The 15,430-nt window shown below is 45.5% G+C and overlaps 1 protein-coding gene across 1 annotated transcript in view; it reads right to left on the bottom strand.

Moving 5' to 3' along the window:
- Positions 1 to 15,430, bottom strand: part of LOC111165700 (protein transport protein Sec16B-like) — a 142,307-nt gene that overhangs the window by 113,875 nt on the left and 13,002 nt on the right. Inside the window, exon 12 of the mRNA XM_089910749.1 lies at positions 1 to 15,430. This exon is cut by the window's left edge and continues 21,088 nt beyond it. Coding sequence (XP_089766875.1) covers positions 15,362 to 15,430 — 69 coding nt within the window. The 3' untranslated portion in view covers positions 1 to 15,361.

Below are 15,430 nucleotides of genomic sequence, written 5' to 3'. Positions count from 1 at the left end.
AATGATCCATGCCCCGTATCATCACAATGTTCCATGACCCTTGTCATCACAATGCTCCATGCCCTTGTAATCACAGTGCTCCATACCCTTGTCATCACAATGCTCCATGCCCCTTGTCATCACAATGCTACATGCCCCTTTTCATCACAATGCTACATGACACTTCTAAATTCAATGCTCCATGCCCCATGTCATCACAATGCTCCATGTCACTTGTCATCACAATGCTCCATAACCCGTGTCATCACACTGCTCCATGACGTTTTTCATTACAATGCTCCATGCCATTGTCATCACAGTGCTCCATGGCACTTATCACCACAATGCTCCATGCCCTTGTCATCACAATGCTCTATGACCCTTGTCATCACCATGCTCGATGTCCTTGTCATCACAATGCTCCATGATGCTTTTCATCACAATGCTCCCTGACCTTGGCATCACAATGCTCCTTGACTTTTGTCATGCCAATGTTCCATGCCCTTGTCATCACAATGCTCCATGGCCCTTATCATCACAATACCCCATGTCCTTGTCATCACCATGCTCCATGTCCTTGTCATCACAATGCTCCATGACTTTTGTCATGCCAATGCTCCATGCCCTTGACATCACAATGTGCCATGATGCTTGTCATCACAAAGCTCCATGACCCTTGTCACAACAATGCTACATGACCCTTGTCATCACAATGCTCCATGACGCTTGTCATCACAATGCTCCATGACGCTTGTCATCACAATGCTCCATGCCCATTGTCATCACAATGCTACATGCCCCTTGTCATCACAATGCTCCATGACATATCTCATCTCAATGCTCCATGACTCCCGTCATCACACTCCTCCATGCCCCATGTCATCACAATGCTCCATGCCCCCTGTCAACACAATGCTCCATGAAACTTCTCTTCTCAATGCTCCATGCCCCCTGTCATCACACTGCTCCATGCCCTTGTCATCACAATGCTCCATAACGCTTGTCATCACAAAGCTCCATGACCCTTGTCATCACAATGCTCCATTCCCCTAGTCATCACAATTCTCCATTCCACTTGTCATCACAATGCTCCATGACCCCTGTCATCACACTTCTCCATGCCCTTGTCATCACACTGCTCCATGCCCTTGTCATCACAATGCTCCATAACGCTTGTCATCGCAAAGCTTCATTACCCTTGTCATCAAAATGCTCCATTACCCTTTTCATCACAATGCTCCATGCCCTTGTCATCACAATGCTCCATTCCCCTGGTTATCACAATTCTCCATTCTCCTTGTCATCACAATGCTCCATGACACTTGTCATCACAATGCTCCATGCACTTTTCATCAAAATTCTCCATGACCCTTATCATCACAATGCTCCATGACGCTTGTCATCATAATGCTCCATGACCTCTGGCGTCACAATGCTCCATGACCTTTTTCATCACAATAATCCATGCCCTTGTTATCACAATGCTCCATGGCTCTTCTCATCACAATGCTCCATGACCCTTCTCATCTCAATGCTCCATGACCCCTGTCATCACAATGCTCCATGCCCCATGTCATCACAATGCTCCATGTCACTTTTCATCACAATACTCTATAACCCCTGTCATCACAATGCTCCATGCCCTTTTCATCACAATGCTCCATGACCCTCGTCATCACAATGTTCCATGCCCTTTTCATCACAATGCTCCATGAACTATTTCATCACAATGATCCATGCCCTTGTCATCACAATGCTCCATGGCCGTTCTCATCACAGTGCTCCATGACCCTTCTCATCTCAATGCGCCATGACCCCTGTCATCACAATGATCCACGCCCCGTGTCATCACAATGTTCCATGATGCTTGTCATCACAAGCTCCATGCCCCATGTCATCACAATGCTTCATGTCACTTGTCATCACAATACTCCATAACCCCTGTCATCACAATGCTCCATGCCCTTATCATCATAATGCTCCATGACCCTTGTCATCACCATGCTCCATGTCCTTGTCATCACAATGCTCCATGACTTTTGTCATGAAAATGCTCCATGCCCTTGTCATCACAATGCTCCATGGCCCTTATCATCACAATGCTCCATGCCCTTGTCATCACAATGCTCCATAACCCTTGTCATCACCATGCTCAATGTCCTTGTCATCACAATGCTCCATGACCCTTGTCATAACAATGCTCGTTGCCCTTTGCATCACAATGCTCCTTGACTTTTGTCATGAGAATGCTCCGTGCCCTTGTCATCACAATGCTCCATGACCCTTCTCATCTCAATGCTCCATGACCCCTGTCATCACAATGATCCATGCCCCATGTCATCACAATGTTCCATGACGCTTGTCATTACAATGCTCCATGCCCTTGTAATCACAATGATCCATACCCGTGTCATCACAATGATCCATGACCTTGTCATCACAATGCTCCATTACCCTTGTCATCACAAAGCTGCATGACACTTCTCATCTCAATGCTCCATGACCCCTGTCATCACAATGCTCCATGTCCCATGTCCTCACAATGCTCCATGTCACTTGTCATCACAATGCTCCATAACCCCTGTCATCACAATGCTCCATGACCTTTTTCATTACAATGCCCCATGCCCTTGTCATCACAATGCTCCATGGCGCTTATCATCACAGTGCTCCATGCCCTTGTCATCACAATGCTCTATGACCCTTGTCATCACCATGCTCGATGTCCTTGTCATCACAATGCTCCATGACTCTTTTCATCACAATGCTCCCTGACCTTGGCATCACAATGCTCCTTGACTTTTGTCATGCCAATGTTCCATGCCCTTGTCATCACAATGCTCCATGGCCCTTATCATCACAATACCCCATGCCCTTGTCATCACCATGCTCCATGTCCTTGTCATCACAATGCTCCATGACACTTTTCATCACAAGGCTCCCTACCCTTGGCATCACAATGCTCCATGACTTTTGTCATGCCAATGCTCCATGCCCTTGACATCACAATGCACCATGATGCTTGTCATCACAATGCTCCATGAGGCTTGTCATCACAATGCTCCATGACGCTTGTCATCACAATGCTACATGCCCCTTGTCATCACAATGCTACATGCCCCTTGTCATCACAATGCTCCATGACATATCTCATCTCAATGCTCCATGACCCCCGTCATCACACTGCTCCATGCCCCATGTCATCACAATGCTCCATGCCCCCTGTCAACACAATGCTCCATGAACCTTCTCTTCTCAATGCTCCATGACCCCTGTCATCACACTGCTCCATGCCCTTGTCATCACAATGCTCCATGACACCTGTCATCACAATGGTCCACGACACCTGTTATCACAATGCTCCATGACCTTTTTCATTACAATGCTCCATGTACTTTTCATCACAATGCTCCATGACCCTTGTCATCACAATGCTCCATGACCCTTGTCATCACAATGCTCCATGACCCTTGTCGTCACAATGCTCCATGCACTTTTCATCAAAACGCTCCATGACCCTTGTCATCACAATGCTCCATGACCCTCCTTATCATAATGCTTCATGAACCTTGTCATCACAATGCTACATGCCCTTGCCATCATAATGCTCCATGACCCCTGGTGTCACAATGCTCCATGACTTTTATCATCACAATAATCCATGCCCTTGTCATCACAATGCTCCATGGCCCTTCTCATCACAATGCTCCATGACCCATCTCAACTCAATGCTCCATGACCCCTGTCATCACAATGCTCCATGCCCCATGTCATCACAATGCTCCATGTAACTTTTCATTACAATACTCCATAACCCCTGTCATCACAATGCTCCATGCCCTTTTCATCAAAATGCTCCATGACCCTTGTCATCACAATGTTCCATGCCCTTTTCATCACAATGCTCCATGAACTATTTCATCACAATGATCCATGCCCTTGTCATCACAATGCTCCATGGCCCTTGTCATCACAATGCTCCATGACCCTTCTCATCTCAATGCTCCACGACACCTGTCATCACAATGATCCATGCCCCATGTCATCACAATGCTCCATGTCACTTGTCATCACAATACTCCATAACCCCTGTCATCACAATGCTCCATGCCCTTGTCATCACAATGCTCCATGACACCTGTCATCACAATGCTCCATGACACCTGTTATCACAATGCTCCATGACCTTTTTAATTATAATGCTCCATGTACTTTTCATCACAATGCTCCAATACCCTTGTCATCACAATGCTCCATGACCCTTGTCATCACAATGCTCCATGACCCTTGTCATCACAATGCTTCATAAACCATGTCAACACAATACTCCATGCCTTTTTCATCACAATACTCCATGACCCTTGTCATCACAATGCTCCATGATGCTTGTCATCACAAAGCTCCATGACACTTGTCATCACAATGCTCCATGCCCCATGTCATCACAATGCTCCATGTCACTTGTCATCACAATACTCCATAACCCCTGTCATCACAATGCTCCATGCCCTTGTCATCACAATGCTCCATGACACCTGTCATCACAATGCTCCATGACACCTGTCATCACAATGCTCCATGACACCTGTTATCACAATGCTCCATGACCTTTTTAATTACAATGCTCCATGTACTTTTCATCACAATGCTCCATGACCCTTGTCATCACAATGCTCCATAAACCATGTCAACACAATACTCCATGCCTTTTTCATCACAATACTCCATGACCCTTGTCATCACAATGCTCCATGACCCTTGACATCACAATGCTCCATAACCCTTGTCATCACAATGCTCCATGACACTTGTCATCAAAATGCTACATAACCCCTGCCATCACAATACTCCATGACCTTTTTCATAACAATGTTCCATGACCTCGTCATCACAATGCTCCATGGCCCTTATCATCACAGTGCTCCATGCCCTTATCATCACAATGCTCCATAAGCCTTGTCATCACCATGCTCAATGTCCTTGTCATCACAATGCTCCATGACACTTGTCATAACAATGCTCCCTGTCCTTGGCATCACAATGCACCATGGCTTTGGTCATGAGAATGCTCCATGCCCTTGTCATCACAATGCTCCATGACCCTTCTCATCTCAATGCTCCATGCCCCGTATCATCACAATGTTCCATGACCCTTGTCATCGCAATGCTCCATGCCCTTGTAATCACAGTGCTCCATACCCTTGTCATCACAATGCTACATGCCCCTTTTCATCACAATGCTACATGACACTTCTAAATTCAACGCTCCATGCCCCATGTCATCACAATGCTCCATGTCACTTGTCATCAAAATGCTCCATAACCCATGTCATCACACTGCTCCATGACGTTCTTCATTACAATGCTCCATGCCATTGTCATCACAGTGCTCCATGGCACTTATCACCACAATGCTCCATGCCCTTGTCATCACAATGCTCTATGACCCTTGTCATCACCATGCTCGATGTCCTTGTCATCACAATGCTCCATGACCCTTGTCATAACAATGCTGGCTGCCCTTTGCATCACAATGCTCCTTGACTTTTGTCATGAGAATGCTCCATGCCCTTGTCATCACAATGCTCCATAACCCTTCTCATCTCAATGCTCCATGCTCCGTGACATCACAATGTTCCATGACGCTTGTCATTACAATGCTCCATGCCCTTGTAATCACAATGATCCAACCCTTGTCATCACAATGATCCATGCCCTTGTCATCACAATGCTCCAACCCTTGTCATCACAATGATCCAACCCTTGTCATCACAATGATCCATGCCCTTGTCATCACAATGCTCCATTCCCCTTGTCATCACAAAGATCCATGCCCCTTATCATCACAATGCTACATGCCCCTTGTCATCACAATGCTGCATGACACTTCTCATCTCAATGCTCCATGACCCTTGTCATCACAATGCTCCATGTCCTTGTCATCACAAAGCTCCATTACCCTTTTCATCACAATATTCCATTCCCCTTGTCATCACAATGCTCCATGTCCTTGTCATCACAATGCTCCATGACGCTTTTCATCACAATGCTCCCTGCCCTTGGCATCACAATTCTCCTTGACTTTTGTCATGCCAATGCTCCATGCACTTGTCATCACAATGCTCCTTGATGCTTGTCATCACAAAGCTCCATTACCCTTTTCATCACAATACTCCATTCCCCTTGTCATCACAATGCTCCATGCACTTGTCACCACAATGCTCCATTCCCCTTGTCATCACAATGCTCCATTCCCCTTGTCATCACAATGCTCCATGCCCTTTTCATCACAATGCTCCATGACCCTTGTCATCACAATGCTCCATGATGTTTGTCATCAGAATGCTCCATGACCCTTTTCATCACAATGCTCCATGCCCTTGTCATCACAATGCTCCATGACGTTTGTCATCATAATGCTCCATGACCCCTGTCATCACAATGCTCCATGACCCGTCTCATCACAACGTTCCATGACCTCTCTCATCACAATGACCCATGCCCCATGTTATCACAATGTTCCATGACGCTTGTCATCACAATGCTCCATGCCCTTTTCATCACAATGCTCCATTCCCCTTGTCATCACCATGCTCCTTGCCCCTTTGCATCACAATGCTACATGCCCCTTGGCATCACAATGCTGCATGACACTTCTCATCTCAGTGCTCCCTGACCCCTGTCATCACAATACTCCATGCCCTTGTCATCACAATGCTCCATGGCCCTTCTCATAACAATGCTCCATGACCCTTCTCATCTCAATGCTCCATGACCCCTGTCATCACAATGATCCATGCCCTGTATCATCAAAATGTTCCATAACACTTGTCATCACAATGCTACATGCCCCTTGTCATCACAATGCTGCATGACACTTCTCATCTCAATGCTCCATGACCCCTGTCATAATAATGCTACATGCCCCATGTCATCACAATGCTCCATGTCACTTGTCATCACAATACTCCATAACCTTGACATCACAATGCTCCATGACATTTCTCATCTCAATGCTCCAGGACCCCTGTTGTCACACTGCTCCATGCCCCATGTCATCACAATGTTCCATGCCCCCTGTCATCACAATGCTCCATGAGGCTTGTCTTCCCAAAGCTCCATTACCCTTGTCATCACAGTGCTCCATGTCCTTGTCATTACAATGCTCCATGACACTTTTCATCACAATGCTCCCTAACCTTGGCAACACAATGCTCCATGACTTTTGTCATGCCAATGCTCCATGCCCTTGACATCACAATGCTCCATGACATTTCTCATCTCAATGCTCCAGGACCCCTGTCGTCACACTGCTCCATGCCCCATGTCATCACGCCCCATGTCATCACAATGTTCCATGCCCCCTGTCATCACAATGCTCCATGAGGCTTGTCATCCCAAAGCTCCATTACCCTTGTCATCACAATGCTCCATTCCCCTTATCATCACAGTGCTCCATGCCCTTGTCATCACAATGCTCCATGACACTACTCATCTCAATGCTCCATGAGCCCTGCCATCACACTGCTCCATGCCCCTTGTCATCACAATGCTCCATGACTTTTGTCATGAAAATGCTCCATGCCCTTTTCATCACAATGCTCCATGACCCTTGTCGTCACAATGCTCCATGACCCTTGTCGTCAAAATGCTCCATGCCCCTTGGCATCACAATGCTCTATGACCCTTGTCATCACAATGCTCCATGACCCTTGTCATCACAATGCTCCATGACCCTTGTCGTCACAATGATCCATGCCCCTTGTCATCACAATGCTCTATGACCCTTGTCATCACAATGCTCCATGACCCCTGTCATCACAATGGTCCATTCCCCTTGTCATCACAATGCTCCATGCCCTTGTCATCACAATGCTCCATGACCCTTGTCATCACAATGCTCCATGACCCTTTCTCCTTCAGGCTTCATGCTCACCCTCCACAGCTTAATGCCTCTTTAAACTTTGGTTCGAATGTTTAAATTTGCTTTCCTACCCACTAGCAACAAACTTCACCTTGATTGTAACCAGCAGTATGTGGTATAATTTGAACATATTCTATATTAGCCCGCAAATTATATAAATATATGACATCCCTGCATTATGAAGGATATCATGGTAACTAAGTTCTCTGAATATATTTTTAAGTACAACAGTTCTCACATTAGGCAGTAATTTCTGTGTTCATTTGTCTGTCTCCCTCACTAGACTTTGAGTGTTTTAAGTGTGAAGACCACCTTGTTGAGAAAGTTGTGCAATGCCTGACACATCATTCAATTAATATTTGATGAATTAGTGAATAAATAAATGTACATACGTCCAGGGACAATGTAGCTGAAAGCGGAGATTCTGAGACCAGACTACCTGGATTCTAATCCCAGCTCCATCCTTACGAGCTGTGTGACCTTGCACAAACTGTTTAATCTATCTCTTGAATTTTCAGATTCCTCATCTATAAGCGTTGCAAGACGACTATATACTTCATAGAATGTATATCACAGCACCTGACACAAAGTAAGTGTTATCAAACGCAAGTCCATGTGCCGGACGCACAGTGAGGCCAAACAATACCAAAACGTCAGAGTTTGGAGCAGAGAAAGGTTTATTACAGGGCCATGCAAGGAGACAGGTGACTCATGCATTAAAAACCCTGAACTCCCCAAAAGCTTTCAGCAAGCCCTTTATAGGAAAGGTGAGAGTGGCATGATTAGTTGTTGCAGACTTCTTGGTGTCAGATTCTTTGTTCTTGAGGTCAGGTCATGGTCAGGTCACCATGTTCCTGTAAACCTCCACCAAAATAAACATTATTCTTTTTTCTGACAAGAAAGGACAAGGTCCCAAGGCTCAACTCTCCCCCTCCAAGGTCCAGGCCTGGCTAAGAGGAGGGGTCCCTGCACAGGCCGGTTACCCTCCCGGGGAGCATTCATCCAGCACCCAGTCTGGGTCCTCCCATCAGTGCCCAGCCCCGGCTGAGGAGGCAGATCTCAGCTGGTGGCACCCTCAGGGCCAGACCCTGCCCAGCCATCATCACTGAGGAAGCCAGGCTCCCAGGACCCAGCTGGCCCTCAGGCTTTTCTTCCTTTTTTTTTTTTTTTAATATTTATGTATTTATTTAGGCTGCGCTGGGTCTTAGTTGCGGCATGCAGGATCCTCGTTGTGGCACGCGGACTCAGCTGCGGCATGCATGAGGGATCTAGTTCCCCGATCAGGGATTGAACCCAGGCCCCCTGCACTGGGAGCACAGAGTCTTACCCACTGGACCACCAGGGAAGTCCCTCAGGCTTTTCATTTAAACTGGAAAGAATCATTTGTTTAGGATCAATAGGAATACGTGTAGCAAATACCAGTCAGGTTAACTCCCAGCTCACAATTGCCCCTCTTTGGGAATAGCGCCAACCACAGAGGTGGACCCAAAGTAATAATGTGCAATGTCCTTGCAACTTAGCCCTGACCTCTAGCCACCTCCTAGGGGTAGACAACTGATCTCAGCTGGACCAATTTTTGAAACTTGAACAGAGAGACTGAAGCTGGTTGAAGCTGTTACCTTAGTGGCAGTGTCCATATATTCCAGTTGCTGAAGCCTCCACGGACTGTGACCCATGGAGATGCCACCATTAGGTCACAGAGGTGGGGATGTGGGAGAGGTTCGCTGTTGCTTCCAGGCCAGGGCCTGGCCAGTGGGCGGCCGTGGAGAGGGCTCTAGAGCTCTGCGGGACACAGCCCTCAGCCTGTCCCCGGGCCTCCCATTTCACCCGCCAGGCCCGAAGCCAGAGGTCTTGGAGGGCCCGAGGGAGAATGACGCGATCCGCCTCTCACCGCACCCTCTGCCTGGAGGACCACTGCGAGGCTGACTGCCGGCTGCGCTCAGGGTCTCGCGATAACTGTCTGGCTCTAACATCCGCGCTCGCACGGCCCCTATCACTTAAGTACTCAATAAATATATTTCTATTGTTACTGCAATTCACAATGTCTGGTCACCATAGCTACCAAAAGATTCCAAGCATTTAGCTGGTTTAATCCCCAACTTTAGTCAAGAAAACCCCATTTTGTAAGCCTTCATTTCACAACCTGAGACATGATTTAATGGGCTTACAGAACGTTGGAAGAGTTCCAGGCACAGGTGGTGGGGAGCTGCTGTTTTCCGTCTCTGCTGAGGACCAGCTGAGAGTCGTAAAGAGCCACATGAGTGATTTGGGTGGAAAGTACTAGGAATAGCTTCCTAATAATGTGTGAGAGTGTGAAACCCTAGCCTGAAACCTCAGGGGAATCCATGGAATCCTTCTCTCTTGAGATTCTTTAAAAATGGGATGCTTAATCGGCTCTAAGTTGGATAAACACCAGGAAAGCATCTCACATTAAAATAACAACATTTGCATGGGTCAGTCAAGTCTGAGTTGCACTGCTGTTGACCTTGTTCCTGCAAAGTACCATTACCTGGAGATACATATAAAAAGGAAGAGAGTATGGGAAGCAGATTCCTCTACTTAGTGAGATTGCAATGAAAACAGTTTAATATGCTCTAAATCCTTATTCAAAATAACTTTAAATCTCATTAAGAGACCATTTCTGAAGGATCTGAATGAATGGTGCCTGGTATAAGTACTTCATTGAGAGGCCATGTTTGAGGCAAACCCAGGTAAGTACCTAATACCCTATTACGTGCAGACCATGCCATATGCAATCTCCAGTTTAAGATGACAAAAACAAGAGGGGAAAAGGCACTTCCATGCCACTCTCTTGGTGGGGGAAGTGTCAGAGAAACCTCTGTGAGTGGAGAGACCCAAATTACACACCTATTATTCTTTTCACGTGCGAGAGTGCTTTGCATATTTCCTGTGGGAAGAAAATATTCTGATTTTAGTGAAGAGGTGGATGCAGTCTCCTGCCCTTCTTGGTTGCTCAGAGGAAGAAACCAAAGAGAAAGGAGATTTCTAGGGTAAAGAAAAAAGCTGGCAGAGACTTTGATCCTGAGCAACCTGAAGCTTGAGTTAGGGCTGAAAGAGGAGTATGTATAGGTGACTGAGGAAGCAGGCTTGTTTGCAGTTTTATAGCCATATAAGGGGATTAGACAGAAGGCAGGAATGGTGATATGTGATAAAGACACTTACATGGAATTTAACGGTTTATTCTCTTCCAAATTACTGAACATTAGGTTTAAGTGTTTCCATATAAATATTAAATTATATGTATATAGCAGGAGCGCAAATTTGCACATTACCACTCAGTTTTTTAAGAAAAATGTAGCTTCTTTATTTCCTATAACTATTCTTCCTCCAAGCTCATACCGCATTGAGGAGTAGGGGCAAAAACAAACTTGCCAATTAACTATATATCAGTTTCTTCCCTTTTAAACAGTGTCTTTGGGTAATTCCTTTTTTAAAAGAGAGAGAATTCTGTTTATCTCCTCTCCCTAAAATGGCCTATGGTGATGGGAAAGAAGGCCTATGGCTGACACGGTCAGCCTTACGCCTTGCAGGTAGCTGCTCTGGCCCGGCGCTGACCTGGCATCTGCAGGGGACAACTGGTCCCTTGTGGCCTTTTGGGACACTGTGCAATCATTGCCTGCAAGAGTCCACATACACCAGACTGCAGGGAGCTGGAGGCTCTGCCTCAGACCATGGTCAAACCCAAGGCCAAGATGCTATGGCTCCCAAGCCAAAGCCAGCTTCTCCTTGGCCTGCAGAGGCTTGCAGCCTCTCAGGAGCTATAGATGAGGAAAGGCCCCAGTGCTCTCAGGTTCCCTGTTCCCAGCAGCATATTTCTAGCACAACCTGTTCTACTCCCCAAGCTTCCACCTTGTAAAGGAGGAACAAAGTATTTTCTTCTTACAGCTGCATTTGCTTTGTTTCACCACAACTGGTTTTAACCCCTAAAGCTCTACAACAGTCATGACCTTTAGCAAACTCACCACCATCACGACCACTAAAAAAAGCTGATAAACAACTAAGAACTCTGAGAGACCCCAGTTCATCATACCCTTACTAGGCCCAACTGAGGGCTCTTTCCTGAGCCCTCAGGAAATGAACGACACGACTTGTTTTAACCAACCATGCTCCACGTTAATGGATGCATTCTGACTTTGCCAGAGTACAAGCTTCCAATCATGAATTAGCATAAGTACCATGGCCTCCTCCCTTTCAAGTGCATAAAACCCCCTGATTTTCCCCTCATAAAATGTGTCCACTGCTGCACATATTACTTCCTGTGCCTGGGAAGTAACTAATCTCAGTACCTGCTTTGTTGACACTGTAGTCACTCGTTTTCCATGAATAATCCCAACAGGAGGCAGAAGTGAGGACACAGGCATCCGATGTCTTTACCTTCCTCTTTGGTCCTCACTCTCCTCCTCTAAAGTGCTTCTTTTTATGGGGTAGGACTTCCCCTATGTCATTGTTCCTGGGGGCACTAAGCCACACGACCTAACATTGGTGGCAGGTGGGATTCAGGGAGAGAAACTGGCTTAGTCATAAGAACACCTATTGAGAAGTAATTTTAAATTATTCTTCCCATTACACACCTGTATCAAGAAAGAAAAATCTCATACAAATGGCCAACAGGCACATGAAAAGATGCTCAACATCGCTAATTATTAGAGAAATGCAAATCAAAACTACAATGAGGTACCACCTCACACTGGTCAGAATGCTCAACATTAAAATGTCTACAAATAACAAATGCTGGAGAGGGTGTGGAGAAAAAGGAACCCTGCTACACTGTTGGTGAGAATGTAAATTGGTACAGCCGCTATGGAGAACAGCATGGGGGTTCCTCAAAAAACTAAAAATAGAGTTGTGATTCCTGCAATCCTACTCCTGGGCATATATCCAGAGAAAACCATAATTTGAAAAGATAAATGCACCCCAATATTCAGAGCAGCACTATTTACAATAGTCAAGACATAGAAGCAACCTACATGTCCATCAACAGATGAACGGATAAAGAAGATGTGGTACATATATACAATGGAATACTACTCAGCCATAAAAAAGAATGAAATAATGCCATTTGCAGCAACATGGATGGGCCTAGAGGTTACCATACTATGTGAAATAATTCAGAAAGAGAAAGACAAATACCATATATCACGTATATGTGGAATCTAAAATATGACGCAAATGAACTTATTTACGAAACAGAAACAGACTCGCAGACACAGAAAACAGACTTGTGGTTGCCAAGGCGGAGGGGGAGTGGGGGAGGCATGGGTTGGGAATTTGGGATTAGCAGATGCAAACTATTATATACAGAATGGATAAACAACAAGGTCCTACTGTATAGCACAGGGAACTATATTCAATAGCCTGTGATAAACCATAATGGAAGAGAATATTAAAAAAGAATGCATATATGTATAACTGAATCACTTTGCTGTGCAATAGGAATTAATCAACTATACTTCAAAAATATAATTTAAAAAAAAAGAATGAAAAATCCACAGTTTAATATCACAGGCAACAAGATAAGGCAATTTTACTTATTAGATTATATACTAATAAATTTTTTAAAACACACACATAAAATGCTTAGCATGTACTAAGTACTTTTTTAAGAGCTTGACTCCTTTAATTCTTGCACTGTCCCTATATGGTAGGTACTAGTGTAGTTATCATCCTCATTTTACAGATGAGGGAACTGAAGCACAGGACAGTTAGGTAACCCTGTCCAAGACTACGAGATGAACTGTGGATGAGCCAGGATTCAAGAATAAACAATTTGGTGCCTATGAAACTCACAAACTACTGATATGGTACCGCCACTGGGTGTCAGCATATCAAACTGAAGGGGCTGCAGTCTTTTTTAGGGAAAAAGGGAACAGCACTTACTGAGGGCCTTCTAGATGCAAAACACTGGTGCACACATTTCCCAATTTAATCTGAGAGATGAATAAACTTTTTAGAGAACAGAATATGCAATATTTAGTTAACAGAGTAACCAATTTGCATCAGAGGAGCTTTTGTCCATATTTTTTTAACTGAAAAAAGAGCGGTAGACTTAGAAGTTAAGAGGATCATTCCCTAGATTCTTCATTAACAAAGGGCTTTTACCAGCTGTTCGCACCTATCACACAATGAAACCATTATTAGAAAGACTTCAGGGAAGAGACCACTTAGTGTGCTCTCTCCCTCTGCAAAAACCAGCCGGAGACAAGCATCTGCTATAAAATTATCTGGTTTAATCGCTATCAACATCAGAACCATATTACGTTAAAGTACAAAACCTGTATGTACAATTACGCATACAAAGAATGTTCTTTGTGAGGAACAATTTTCAACAAATCTGACAAACAGCAAGAGTTACTCCTATTGTGGGTTTGAAAGGAGAAATGGAAATTTCCAAGATGTCCCCCTCCTCCCTCCGGCTCCTCTGACCCTCCGAACATCCATTTGCAAAGGCCCAAGGGAGGAAGGGAGGTATTAACAAACTCAGGCACTCATTCCTCCTCTCTTACGGAAGGAGTGAATTTTTAGGGAACATTTTCCATCCTTTATTACACTGATGTTCCATCCATCTGCATCATTAGGTTCAGTAGTTACCATGACAATATGATGCCTACAGCAATCTAACTTGATAGCCAGATGCCAGAATGTGGAAAAATAGGACCAGCTAAGAAAGTGAGAGAAATATAATTAATCTGAACCACATAAAAAATGTGCACAAAACTAAAACCAAGAGGGAAACTGCCAAAATGTCACCCAAGAGGGAATGATGACAGGAAACAATGATAAAGTTTCCGAGATTCAAAACCCTTTTGCTAACTACAGCCATGAATTGGTCTGTAACTAAGGCTGAGGAAGAAGTCAAAGTTAGTCTAGGGCTTCCCTGGTGGCGCAGTGGTTGAGAGTCCGCCTGCCGATGCAGGGGACACGGGTTCGTGCCCCGGTCCGGGAAGATCCCACATGCCGCGGAGCGGCTGGGCCCGTGAGCCGTGGCCGCTGAGCCTGCGCGTCCGGAGCCTGCGCAAGTTAGTCTAGAATACTGCCCTGAGTGCCTCTCCCCCATCATTTCCTACTGCTGAGCCCAGCGGTGTCACCACTGATTCCAGCAGTGGGATTCTTAGGCCCTGAATCTCCCGAGGATCTCAAGCCACATTCTAAGTGCTGCTGCCACAGCATTCTGCTCACCTCCAGTCTGCTGTTATGCCCAGTTTTTCCATCCGATGAAGCCATCTGCACCATCGTTCTGAAGCTAATCTTAAGACACTGAACTGAGCTATGTCCTGGGAGACCCTGTCCCCTTGCGTTCTCTATGCCCCACGGAGGCAACAGGCTAGCACAACCCTCTTGGGGGCCCTGATGTGGCAGAGGGGCTGGGAGATTAAGAAACGAGAACAACATAAAAGTTGTGCTTCAGGGAGACCAGCCTGGGATGGGTGGTCCTTCTCGTCACTGCTGGGTTGGATAGCGGCGCTGAGCTAGGCGATTTGGCCGGTTCAGGCTGGTAGCCACGGAGAG

This window comes from Delphinapterus leucas, chromosome 1 (assembly GCF_059928025.1).
Source record: "Delphinapterus leucas isolate spDelLeu-1000000601 "Yukka" chromosome 1, BTC_Dleu_Yukka2, whole genome shotgun sequence".
Taxonomy (NCBI): Eukaryota; Metazoa; Chordata; class Mammalia; order Artiodactyla; family Monodontidae; genus Delphinapterus; species Delphinapterus leucas.
Note: the sequence above shows the minus strand (reverse complement) of the source record. Positions and strands in the feature narration are given on the sequence as shown.